The sequence below is a fragment of the Amphiura filiformis genome, chromosome 2, assembly GCF_039555335.1.
Source record: "Amphiura filiformis chromosome 2, Afil_fr2py, whole genome shotgun sequence".
Lineage (NCBI taxonomy): Eukaryota > Metazoa > Echinodermata > Ophiuroidea > Amphilepidida > Amphiuridae > Amphiura > Amphiura filiformis.
The window spans coordinates 10,278,582-10,292,369 of record NC_092629.1 but is presented as its reverse complement, the minus strand read 5'-3'; the positions used below and the strand labels follow the sequence as shown (position 1 = coordinate 10,292,369).

At 36.9% G+C, this 13,788-nt stretch overlaps 1 protein-coding gene across 1 annotated transcript in view; it reads right to left on the bottom strand.

The window, feature by feature from the left end:
* The window catches only part of LOC140172807 (uncharacterized), a 20,022-nt gene extending 6,920 nt beyond the window's left edge, over positions 1-13,102 (bottom strand). The window contains exons 1-2 of the mRNA XM_072195934.1: positions 12,901-13,102; positions 11,589-11,661 (exon numbers count right to left, since the gene is read on the bottom strand). Of these exons, the coding sequence (XP_072052035.1) occupies positions 11,589-11,661; positions 12,901-13,087 (260 nt within the window). The 5' untranslated portion in view covers positions 13,088-13,102. The remainder of the gene's footprint in view (positions 1-11,588; positions 11,662-12,900) is intronic.
* Between the last annotated feature and the right edge of the window lie 686 nt (positions 13,103-13,788).

The window sequence follows — 13,788 nt, the reverse complement described above, 5'->3', positions numbered from 1 at the left end:
CTACACTCCGGGGGACAAGCCGGCAAGCTCACTGAACAGGACCGCTGCGTAGGACATTCACTCAGTGGCAGTGCACTGTGGAATATGCATACGGTAAGTTTTATGATGTTGTTGGTGTTTTGAGATGTAAATTATTATTTTATACTACTATTATATTATCTATTTATTTGCTGGTTTAACTGATTAGGCCCATCTAATAATAAACTGGGAATTGGGAAGAAATACCAACATGAATGATCAATTCATAGAATTTACAATAAAAATTTCGGCATCATATTTGTTAGTGATTGGGCCTATAGATGCAACAAGCAGCAGCCAACTTGCATGCTTGTAGGCCTAGTGATAATTGAATATCCACTTTGGTCTGTTTTAATTTCTTTAAAAAAATATTAATATAGGCCCTACTTTTTAAAAATCTATAGAAATCAGCTACATGTTATTTTCTGTTCTCATTGTCATTTGAAGCTCTAGTCTACTGTATGTGATAATTGTAAGAACAATTTTTTCCTTGGTATAAATCAAGATAGATGACTCTTCTTAACTATTTTATATATTTATGTTTGTTTTGTTTTTCTATTCTTTTTTTAATTTTACAGAGGATCTAGAAAGACAAGAATTGGGCTTATTGGATATCTGCTGGACAAACGGGACAAATGAAAATAACGAGATTACAGGACAGCTTTGTTGAAGCCCGAGACAGGTTTAGAAAGTTATAATATTAGAATGGTTTCAACCATTCCTTGTAAGGAAGGATTATAAAAGGAGAGAAAAATTCCATACAGCTCATTTCAGAGCTACAATAAATACAACGGCAAATTAAACAAATTCATCCGATGTTGATGTGCAATATAATAAATATAATTATTTGAAACTGATCACAAGAAATTGACACGAAGAAAGACATTTCTGGATGTTTGGAATCCTCAAGGCTGCATGATACTTTATAAATCATTGAAATATAACAGACAGTAGTTCAAGTGCTGAATCATTTGGTAAGTGTTTTAAATAAAATTTTTGTTTACAAAGTTTTGAATCTTGTGTTTACAAATTATCAAAACAATTTTATGTTCTAAAATTTTCTAATGAAATGAAGACCCCGTGAAATGTCAACAGAATGTTCATAACATTTTTAAACTTGAATACTATACAAAGGCCTTGCATGTTTGGTAGGAAAATCATTTCTTTTCAAAGAATAGGCCTGCTTCAATAGCATGCATTTTTTATGTGGACTTTTATTTATATTTACATGTAGATGGAAATATGAATTATAAAGCAATTTGTTTATTGAGAAATTATTTCATATATCAGAAACAAAAATGTAACCAAGATATTTAAGAAAGCAAAATAAAGTTTCTATAAAACAAACAATAAGCAAACAAAAAGCACATTGTGCATGGTCTATAAAATGCATTTATTAATAGTTTTTCTTCTTTTCATAATTTAGTCATTTATTGATGAGATTATTTTTCTTCACGTGATTTATAATAAAACTATATGAAATCATTATGTCAACAGTGACTAACACAATGAATTCCATTTGCATTGCTTTGGAGAGTAATAAAAACAAACAAACAAACAAACAACAATCAAACAACCAACAAACAAAAAACAAACCAAAGAAAAAACAAACCTTTGTATTGATTTTAAAATAAAAACAAACCACATTTATAATATTTATAAACTGACTGTGTTTGACTCGTAATATTTTGTAACTTGTCTTGTCATGTGTATTTAATACCGCATGTGGTACATTTTTGTACACTCATGCTGTAGTGCTTGTACATTATGATGCGCGCATCTGTACTATCCTAGGGGTTATCAAGCGGTCAGGTTAGTGCATTGACTGTCATGTGCGAGTACTTGTACCATAACATTGGGGTTATTAGCGGTCAACTATGGGTCATGATCACTGTCATGATGTGTGTAACCAATTGTATGGAAATGATGTTTGTAAACAAAGAGTGATTCTGAGTCGAAAGGAAAAAAAAAGTGATTCTGATAGATTTTGCAAATTCAAAACTTGAACATGTTTTAAGGCCAAGTAAAATAAATAACACGTAGGCCTATCGTTTCTGCCCTCGCCGATTTTTGGAGATTTCAAATTAAACATTTTTGTAATGTTTCTTCTTTGTTCCCTTACTTTGTTTTTCTAATTGTTGGAATGAAAAGACATGTTAAAAAGCTCTTGGTTATCATTTATAAACACATTGCATATACATGTTATTACGTGGCTTAAGTAATATGATGAATATGGCCAGTGTATGCGGTGCATCAACAACATGCGGTGCATCAGCAAATGCAAAGAACTAAAACTAGTATGTTGAACTATGCCCAGTCCATGGACCAGGGTTGGATTTCGTAAAAGTGATTAAATATTTTTTTTTATTTAATATGCTGTAGGATTTCATAATACAACTGAGTTCTGACTTGGATTATTTCTTTCTTGGGCGTCCGCGTACAAGATGCTGTAAAACATGCGTGTTCAGTAGGCCTACTCATGCATCGCATGCATGCAGCAGTCGCCGCAGCCGAGTTTGTGCGTGTTTGCGGCAAACACGCGCAATTAACAGTGAAAAGGGGTGATTTAATTAAGTGATATCTCTTCATATTCTGTTGGCCTAGTTCTAATTTTTCAAAAGTTAGTTAATAACACGCCTCATTTTGTAGTAACATACATCCCCACTGTTTATTGAAGTGTCAGTCTTGAAATATCTTTGATTCTACATTGCATGTTTAGACAAACAATAAAATTAATGTGAAAGGGTGCAATTTTTTGTGATTTTATTGTAAAAATTTCAAACTTAAAACATTGTTTTATTCAATAAATGACAAAAACATTGAGTATTATGTACCTTATAAGGCTCCTTACTTGCTTTCTGTTTTGGCACTGTTTTATCAGAGTTTGAAAGCAACTTTATCTTACATGGCCCACCGCTTCGATTATTGCGTGCAGTACAGCGATCGAGCCGTGGCGTTTAGTCAATTTCGTGCGTATTTCATCAGTGGAGAAAACAAAAACTGAACGCACGAATCGGCAAACCTAATTATCGTGTTTCAATGGGAGTGAAACTGCCGTGTCACGCAGCGTTGGAACCCAATTAACACGATCCACGATTTGCCAGTGTTGCGTACACGCGCATGTCACCGCGCCCATCTCACGCGCAGCGCAAAAGATGACGCGTATCACGCGTTGACTCCCGGCCGTTGACCTCACATGAGCCGAGCTGCTTCCTGCAAGTAGGCCTACTCATTTCTTCCAATTTATGAAGGAAAACGGTATGGAAATGTTATTTAAACTTGTAAACCCTTATTATTTTCATCTGTATTGAATTGCTAAGAATGTTGGGTATGTATGAACGGGGTTCATTCATAGAATTTCGGGCATGATCGCTGTTTATGCCCTCGGCTCACGCCTCGGGCATAAACAGCGATCATGCCCTCAATCCTATGAATGAACCCCTAATTTATGCTGGTTTCATACTACCCTGCCGCTTGCCGCTGAGCGGCGTGGCGCACTCGCATTGCAGACAAACGGACACAATAAAGGCTTGTCATTGGTTGAAACGCCCTGCCGCTTGCGTATTTTGTTCTCATACGTCAGAGCGGCACCGCTCTGAGTTGACTTGAATTCAACTCCCAGCGGTGCTGCCGCCGCGGCAAAGCGGTGGAGTAATCGATATATCGGCTTGCCGCTGGTCACCGCTAGCGTTTTTAGTGAGATCGCGCAGTGAAGTAAAATCATCTTCAGAGCGGCAAAGCGGCAAGCGGCAGGAAAGTATGAAACCAGCATTACGGAGGCTTTGATTGGTTCTAGGAGTGTATACAATATCATCATTTCGCCATTTGCCCACTTCAGTGCCCCCTTTGTTTTTTGGTTTTTTTTTTTCTTTGCATTCCGTACCCATTCAAATCTTCGAGGTGTAACTTTTCATTAATCTCCTAATCTATACAATGAAAATTGAGTTTCTGCATGACTATTCCGACACGCCTTAAGGTTATTATGATGTTGCGATTATAAAATTTGAAAACAAAATTTGATTAGCAAGCTAGCCAGAGCTGCATCATCTTTTCTTCCATAATATAGTACATGAAAATACAATGCGTTTGGTGAATTGTAATTCATTATGGAAATATAATAGACATATTAATATTGAATAGCAAAAACTTGTTGCATCGAATATTCGACGTGGACCAAAAAGTGACACTAACAATAGCAAATCCTTTTATCTAAAAACATTGAAAATCTCACCGTATTATCAAACTTTTGATAACATTTTCAAACATATTTGCTCATTTTTAAATAGGCCTATATCACATTCTCAAAGATCATAGTTTGCCAATACCATGTTCCTGGTTTTGAGGGAGCGATTGACATATTTTGATACAGTTTTCTTATAATTGACACCCTTCCTGACCAGGGGTCGCGCTAACCTGCGTTTCTGCGCGTACAGCGCATATTTTTAAGTTTGGGCGCATATATTCATTTTTGCATATCAGTTCAGGGGTTTTCATGCGCGCAGAAAAATGAAAACATGTGAAAGAAAAATAAAAGCTTCGATCTCCAATATTTACGGCCCGTCCAGAAATTATGTAACATAAAATGCAATGTAACATAAATGTTGAATTGAAGTCGCCGTAGCATTGTAACATAATTTAAAAATAGAAATAAAATACACACCACCGGCATAATTACACAGATTGCGATATTGTCTAGAATCACTGCTGATGAATTATTGCAGTACTGAATGATGACACACGTGCGTGAGTTGGTAATTTCTAATTCTAGGGATCGGAAAGAAATGCTTTGTGGGTGGTGTGTAGAGATATGCCATCAGTGAAATACGACACAATGATCGGCCGTAGAAGAAAAAAATGACAAAAATTTGCCCTTGAATTATGTTTTATAGTCATAATACTCCAGTAATCCAATAAATATCATAATATTTGGCCTAAACTTGAACTCATTTGCAATGAAATGTCATTTTTTATTGAGTAAAGCATTGCTTCCATGACCATGTGGTGCCAATGGTGTTGAATTCTGCACTTTGCCGAAGTTGAACTGCATTTTGTGGAATTCGGCGAACTTTTATGGCATAAAGCAACACTTTTATAGTAAGTAAACTGCTCGGGAACTTTCTTAAAAAGCGAGATAGTTGGTTACAGGCGAGAATCGTGCCGTGAAAAGCGAGATCACGTTTTTTTCTTGTTATACAACTATTATACCAATGGTACCGGTAACACATCATTATAGCCAAAATCACAAAATCTGATACTGATACATATAAACATGGTACATTCAATACGTGCCAGATTAGAGAACCCGTCGTTTTAGGATTTGAGCGCATATTTTTAACACTTTCAGGGGGTTCAGGGGTTCTGAGAACCCCTGGTTTTAAAACCTAGTGCTACCCCTGTTCCTGACGTTGATGACGTTTTGGGCGCTTTGGCTCGGCTAACTCTAATCAGCCGGAATCAGTGGACCGGAAAATTCAGGGCAACTTTCATTGCATCAAAATGCGTCATTAAAGGAAAAACCCCGGAAAAACATATCAAGTACTGAGTAAAATGAAATCATTTACTAAGATATATTATTACTGACTTTTCCTTGGTCTCACATGAAATTTCTTAACATATCCAAACTGAATGTAGAACGTAGCCTTTAAAGTGTAGGCCTATACCCGGGATCTATACGAGGGATCCAACATGAAAGCTTACATCGGCTTTGCCATTTCAAGCAGCTTTTGATGACATAATGGTAATCTAGCTGAAACTTAACCAGGTATTTTCTTGTTTTGAAAGGTGCAGTAGCTTCTAGTGACAGAATTTAAACTTCAAAAGTCCAAAATCAAATATCTACAGTTGGTAAACATCATTAGCAAACATTCCTGACTTGAATATCTAAAAGTTGATATCCATGGTTTAAAAAGGGCACCTGAGTTTTTGAATAATTGTACAAGTGTGCTCTTTTCAAATACAGGGTGTCCCAAAAAAAGAGGCCCGTCATTGTGCCCTCTTTTTCTCCTATTTCTGAAAAGTTGATTAAATATATTTTGGTCTATAAAGAAACCTTTAATCGTTAGCTTTAATAAACTGAAACAATTATTTCAATCGGCTCACAACTTTTGAAGATATGCCCTTTTGAATAAAAGTACCTGTTTTTCACTCTGTCCACGGATAGCAAACAGAGTGGTTGGGATGGCTCATGCTGTGGAGTGGCCTGCACGATCACCAAACCTCACACCACTTGATTTTTTTTCCTTTGTGGCAATATCCAAGATCTTCGCAAACGTATTACTGAATGCATTTGCAAGTATCCGGCTCACAAGGATGGTACGCAATGCAATTGATGCAATGAGGACCAGGGCTGAAACCTGTATTCGCCAAGGAGGCAACCAGGTAGAGGGCAGAGCAGCACAGTAAACTCACTTCAGAAGAACCAAAGACAAACCAAACAGCCTTTTAGGGCTACCTTTTATCCTAAAAAGATAAATGACTTATGTTGTAAATTAAAATAAGAAAGCAAGAAACAACAAAGTAAGAAAGTAAGAAACATAATAAAACAAAAAGGCATAAATAACCAAGAAAAAATAAGTAATTGCAAGTAAAGCAAAAGAAGTCTCATTCGGCATCCATTTTACCCACAAATTAATGACACTATTAACAAAATCCATTGCCTATAAACCCACCGGTAAAGCCCATTCCATAAATAAAGTTATTTTATAAAGTTATCATTGAGGAATGTTTGATATTCATGCATGGTATGTGTACTCCTTTTCAATCTTTGAAGTAGCCAAACCTTCTCCGTGGACAGAGTGAAAAACGGGCACATTTCTTTAAAAGAGCATAACTTCAAAAGTTGTGAGCCGATTGATATAATTGTTTTGGTTTATTCAAGCTAACGACTCAAAGTTTCTTTACATACCAAAATATATTTGATCAACTTTTCAGAAATAGGAGAAATAGAGGGTGCAATGAGGGGCCTCTTTTTTTTGGGACACCCTGTATGTATTTGGATTTCCCTTACGATAATACATGTGAGAGATATAAAGGCTCGAAATGGTAAAGAGACTTTCGAGATAACCTATACTTAGAATGTCATGTACGTAGAACTATAATAAAAAGGGTTATGCAAGGGCCAGAAAGAACCATTTTAGGCATGAGAAGCCAGGTTCTGTTAAAGCCAGAAGGAACCATTTTGAGTTCTTGCAATTTCCTAGAACCCCTAGTTGTCCTGTATGTAGAACCCCTACAACCTGTTTGTTTCTAAGATTGTGTCATCAGTTGATTAATAGGCCTACTCTGTCTTCGTGTTCATGGATTTCAACCCTAAAAGTTCAGTGAGAGCACTCAACTTTTGAATAGACGGGTATAATGTGCCTGTCAAGAGTTATCTTATAACTGGCAACCATCCTGACGTTGATGGCGTTTTGGACGTATTTGGCTCGACTAACTCCAATCAGCTGGACTCAGCGGACCGGAAAACTGCCAGCGAGATAGCTAGATCTCACACCACTCTTCGCCATACATACATTCTCCCAGCCACATTTCCCTAACATAATATGAAATGAAAAAAAAAGGGAAATTTAGTTCGGCAGAGGCGCCATCCAGTTTTCCGGTCCGCTAATTCCGGCTGATTGGAATTAGCCGAATAATAAGAAAAGACCCTTTTAAAAGTCAATATGCTAGATGAGACCCTCCTTCTTTTTACATTCTACCCAATTTTATCATAAAAATGCCATGAAGTAATTAATGAAGAAACTTAAAATCAAACTATTGGCATCTATATTTCTATTGCAAATTTGCAAAAAATTAAAACTTTTGAAATTTGTTCCATATTTATTGAAATTTCTCTACCCGATAACTCCCTTTTTCAAGTCTTATACACCAATCCGAGAAGCGTTTACTGTATTTGGCCCTCTATTGACGGCAACACAGATGTACCAGAGCGGGAGATTTAATTCGTAATTCAATACTCATGATTGTGTATTGAAAATCACTGTTGTGTACAATTCCCGGGTACAATTCTGTATAGCACACAATAAATAATGGATGGAACCCCCGACCTCGGGACACCGCAGTTTTACATCGGGGACACCGCAGTAATGGCGAAGTCGGATAGGTGTATACCCAATAAACCCATTTTGTCAAAAATTTACACGCAATTACCCTTTTTTCATTTTTATAATACCCAATAAACCCTTTTAATCACCATTTATTACCGACAGGCCCCTACTACCCAACGCCTGTCGGCACTATACCCCCAACCATCCTCCCCCCGAGTACGTTCAGTAGGGCATACATGTTTAGAAAATGAACGCTTTTCCAGTTTTTTGGCCACATAGGGGCCAAAAATTACTTTATGGCCAATTTTGTCAATAACGAAGCATTTTAGACAGTGCAAACAGAGCCCTCTTTGACTTGCTTTTGCATGACGAGCAATTTGAGACCATTTGCGTTGTTGAAATCGGAGCATTTTTAATTTTTGGCCCCTGTGTGGCCAAAAAACTGACCACCGCCCAAAATTTGACCTTTTTGCTTATAACTCAAGAACGGTAAGTCGCAGGTAGGTCAAACTATACTTTTTCTGAATCCTTGCAATGAGAGGAATAATTTGTTAACCAGATTTGAGCAACTTTGAAATTTGACCACTGTGTTGACCTTTAACCTTGAATATGGCCGGAGTGCCGGGACATATTTTTTGTTAACATCTTGAATGTGTTATAGGGGAATTAAAAGCGAAAAAACCCCATTTAAATAGGAATCTATTCTTTATGCAAATCACACATTATTGCTTTAAATGTGTTTATCGTTAGGCCATAGACCTAGGGGCTATAGTTAGCCCTTAGTGTTTTTGAGTATTTACGTGACTGTTTAATTTACTGTTTAATTTGGTTAATTTAGTCTTTACCTCATGTACCTTAACTGTAATCATGGTAACCTTTAAAGGTAATACAAAGTAAACGTATTGAAGTGTTTAAACAAGTATTTAAAACCCAAACATTTTAATTTTCGGTGCATTAATAGGGAACGCTATTATTATACCAATTCATGTTTAACAAAAATCTAACTCCATACTTTTTTTATCGTTCATTAAAAAAAGTTAGGTTTCTAGCATGTTTCGTTTTGTACCTTTACTCTGTTGAAATCCCGACATCTAAAACCCAAGATGGTCGCCAATTAAATATGCAAATTAGGTTATTTTGTATTTTTCGCTTTTATTTAACCAAAGTATTAATTAATTAGTTAATTGATTAATTAGTTTCTTTAGTTTCTTTCTTTCTTTCTTTCTTTCTTTCTTTCTTTCTTTCTTTCTTTCTTTCTTTCTTTCTTTCTTTCTTTCTTTCTTTCTTTCTTTCTTTCTTTCTTTCTTTCTTTCTTTTTCTTTCTTTCTTTCTTTCTTTCTTAATAACGAGCATGGTTTTAAATTCGGAATAACGAGCCTGGTTTTAAATTCGGAGTAATGACCCTTCGGAATAACGAGCCTTGTTTTAAATTCGGAATAACGAGCATGGTTTTAAATTCGGAATAACGAGCCTGGTTTTAAATTCGAGTAATGACCCTTCGGAATAACGACCCTTGTTTTAAATTCGGAATAACGACCCTTGTTTTCAATTCGGAATATCGAACCTTGCTTTAAATTCGGAGTAATGACCCTTCGGAATAACGACCCTTGTTTTAAATTCGGAATAACGACCCTTGTTTTCAATTCGGAATATCGAACCTTGCTTTAAATTCGGAGTAATGACCCTTCGGAATAACGAGCATGGTTTTAAATTCGGAATAACGAACCTAGTTTTAAATTCGGAATAACGAGCCTACTTTTTAATTCGGAGTAATGACCCTTCGGAATAACGAGTCTCATATTAAATTCGGAGTAACGACCCTTCGGAATAATGAACCTTAATATAAATTCGGAGTAATGACCCTTCGGAATAACGACCCTTGTTTTAAATTCGGAATAACGAGACTTATTTTAAATTAGGAATATCGAACCTTGCTTTAAATTCCGAGTAACGACCCTTCGAAATAACGACCCTTGTTTTAAATCCGGAATAACGAGCCTTATTTTAAATTCGGAATATCGAACCTTGCTTTAAATTCGGAGTAATGACCCTTCGGAATAACGACCCTTGTTTTAAATTCGGAATAACGAGACTTATTTTAAATTCGGAATATCGAACCTTGCTTTAAATTCGGAGTAATGACCCTTCGAAATAACGACCCTTGTTTTAAATCCGGAATAACGAGCCTTATTTTAAATTCGGAATATCGAACCTTGCTTTAAATTCGGAGTAATGACCCTTCGGAATAACGACCCTTGTTTTAAATTCGGAATAACGAGACTTATTTTAAATTCGGAATATCGAACCTTGCTTTAAATTCGGAGTAATGACCCTTCGGAATAACGACCCTTGTTTTAAATTCGGAATAACGAGCCTTATTTTAAATTCGGAATATCGAACCTTGCTTTAAATTCGGAGTAATGACCCTTCGGAATAACGACCCTTGTTTTAAATTCGGAATAACGAGCGTGGTTTTAAATTCGGAGTAATGACCCTTCGGAATAACGAGCCTAGTTTTAAATTCGGAATAACGAACCTTATTTTAAATTCGGAATAATGATCCTACTTGTAAATTCGGAATAACGAGCCCTGTTTTAAATTCGGAGTAATGACCCTTCGGAATAACGACCCTTCGGAATAACGACCCTTCGGAATAATGACCCTTCGGAGTAATGACCCTTCGGAATAGTGAACCTTCGGAGTAATGACCCTTCGGAATAATGAGCCTTGTTGTAAATTTGGAGTAATGACCCTTCGGAATAACGGTCCTTCGGAATAACGACATGACCCCGCTTTGGTTATGCTTGTTCAAAGATTCTTGACATTTGATGGGTCAATTAATATTGCGATTTAGGCAATTTTCAGCATCAGCTGCAGAAAGATTATAATTGCGTTTGAGTTTGTGTATGACGTCCTGTCAACCAGACTTAATGGTGTACTGCGCAGGTCAGCAACCAATCCCATCGGGCCTTTGCCCTGACGTCAGACGCAAAATAGTCTTTTAATTTGTCCACATTGTACATCACGATTCTAGAGAACTCCACTTCGAGTGATGGGGACGAGATTGAGACCGTACTCATAACAAACGCGCGCGTAACGTTAAATTTCGTTCCCGGTGATCACGTGGATTCGTCAATTACAGGTATGAGTGCTGCTTTGTAAATAAACATGTTTTTGATATCAATAAATTTATTTTGTTGTTAACCTGTATACAGTATAAGGAAAAGAAAATTAATGTACAGTTTTTGCCTTGGCCGCTACTCGCACTCTGCGACGCACCTAGCCCTACTGCCCAGGTCCCTTCAATACGATGGCATGACCTCTGAAAACCAATATCACAAAAACCAACCTGCCCGAGAGCAACCTATCCAGGGTTCGTGGCGGTGGGGTTCTCAGCTGATATTGATATCTGGAGGCCATATGGAAAATATTTCCATGATAAAATTGACAAAACGTAGGTCTACGAATACTAGTGTGACGAACGGTTCATAGCAGTTTGGGATTCACGGTGGTATGACAACTTACATGCAGACAAAGGTTAAATCGGATAACAATTTGCAGACGCCGCCATTTAGACATAAATCTGTTGGACAAGAATCTGTAAAGATAAGATCATAACGAAATGATAGTGAGTGGTTTTGATAAAATACACCTAGCACAAATCTAAATGTAGGGGGAAAAGAACCACGCATCGCACACTACATGTACAATAATATTTAACATGGAATTACTATGGACACAAATTATGCACAGGCAGTTAAACCACAGAAAAATAACTACGGACATACCTGCCTGTGAAGGGACTTGAACCGCAGATCTTTTGCTTGTCAGGCAAACGCTCTAACCACTGATTAACAGGACTCAAGTCTGGTACTTCAGCTACCTTCGACCACATTTATAAATAGGACATAATACGCACGTGAACCAAATCCCCATGCCATTGAAAAAGACAGGAACTCTTTAGATAAATATCATCTAATTTAAGTATTAATTGAATAGCAACATTATTACACATAGCTGGATTCTGAATTTGTAATATGTTTAAAAAACAACAACAACAACAACAACAACAACAACAACAAAAAAAACATTTGGAAAGTATTTGCCGACGGAAAAAATTATTTACAATATAATCACAAAATAGAAAATTTTGCTGCATAGTAGCCTTGTTTTGTCTTCCGCCTTTGCATTCGAATGTACAGGAAGACCACCCGCAATGTAAAAAGTCACTTCGAGACGTACTGTATACAAGCCGTTATGGCAGTGCGGATGTGGTCATGTGCTTATTTATAAATACGTTTTTATAAATATAGTCGAAGTATACTGTACTTATGGATATGAGCAGTCTGGGTAAAGAGTACAAACAACACACAACACACCAGCATACGAGATCAGTTAAAGATGCTTTTAAAATCAATGAAAAACACCAAGCTATATAGCCAAAAATGTGCATGTCAGTGTAACTTAATAAAATGACAAGTTTTCTTCATTATCTTATAGTTCCCCTTCATTCGCTGGACATCGATTCCCACCCGATTGGTGTCCTCCTCTATAGGCTCCAAAAAGAAGGGCGCGATGTAAAGTTGTGGTCTTCATACTTCAGTGGTTTAAAACAAGAAAAGTCTCAGGTCACCGTATGTTGCAATTTTGGTCAAAACAATGTTTTTTCGGTATGATATTTCCATAAAAATTCGGGCTAAAAATTACATACATGTATTTTTCCAATGAAAACTGTGTACTTGAGATTTGGCGGTATACATTTACTTTATATTTTGTTTAAGTTGGAAAATGTTGGAAAATGTTTGCAAACCATGCAATCAAATGACAATGCACCTACCAGTAAGTGACAACAACAACAAATCCGTGTTTCCAAGTAATCCACTCTCTCCGATGTTATTGAATAAGTAGTCGTTTAGTTCATTTACTGTTACAGGTGGAGTACTGCTAACTTCATATTCAACACCGATGTTGTCGATTCCAATTGGATATGCACCTGTTACGCGTACATCTCCAAAACCATCCATATCCGCGAAGATTCCTACGAGCTGTAAATGGATCAGAAGAAGATAAAAATTATGGTGATGAACATATCGTTATGAATTCGGTTCGGGGGGGGGGGGGGCACTCCAACTTTGGAGGTGACGCGTATGTATTGCTGTTAAGACCCCCTTTTTCAGCGTCGCTGTCACCCAAAGACCCCATATTGTTTTACGAACACATGTTCTGTCACCCGAAGACCCCTTATTTTTTCATTAGATCTGTCACCCAAAGACTCTTACTTGTTCAATTTTAACAGCAACTTTCATTTATCACTGATTTTGTCACTTATTTTGAAAAAAACAAAGAAATTTGAAGCCATTTAGAACTAGAAATTCAATTTTCGAGGTTTCTGTTGCGCTGTTTCGGTTATCACCCAAAGATGCCATTTAAAAAAGGTCATGTTCTCACCCAATGACCCCATATTTTTTACATTTTGCTCTCACCGAATGCCAAAATCATGCTCTCACCCAATGACCCCATATTTTTTACATTTTGCCCTCACCGAATGCCCCTTAGTGCGAAAGTGCCAGCCCTACACCTATATCCATTTCAAATTGAAGTGCCCCCCCGGGGAATTCGGCAGACGGCCGTATCCGTTTTGGTAAATGCATGTTATGCAATACGCATGCATTATTTATTGAATACGGGAGCAATGCTTTACCTGCAGAGGACAGCATATCAAGGT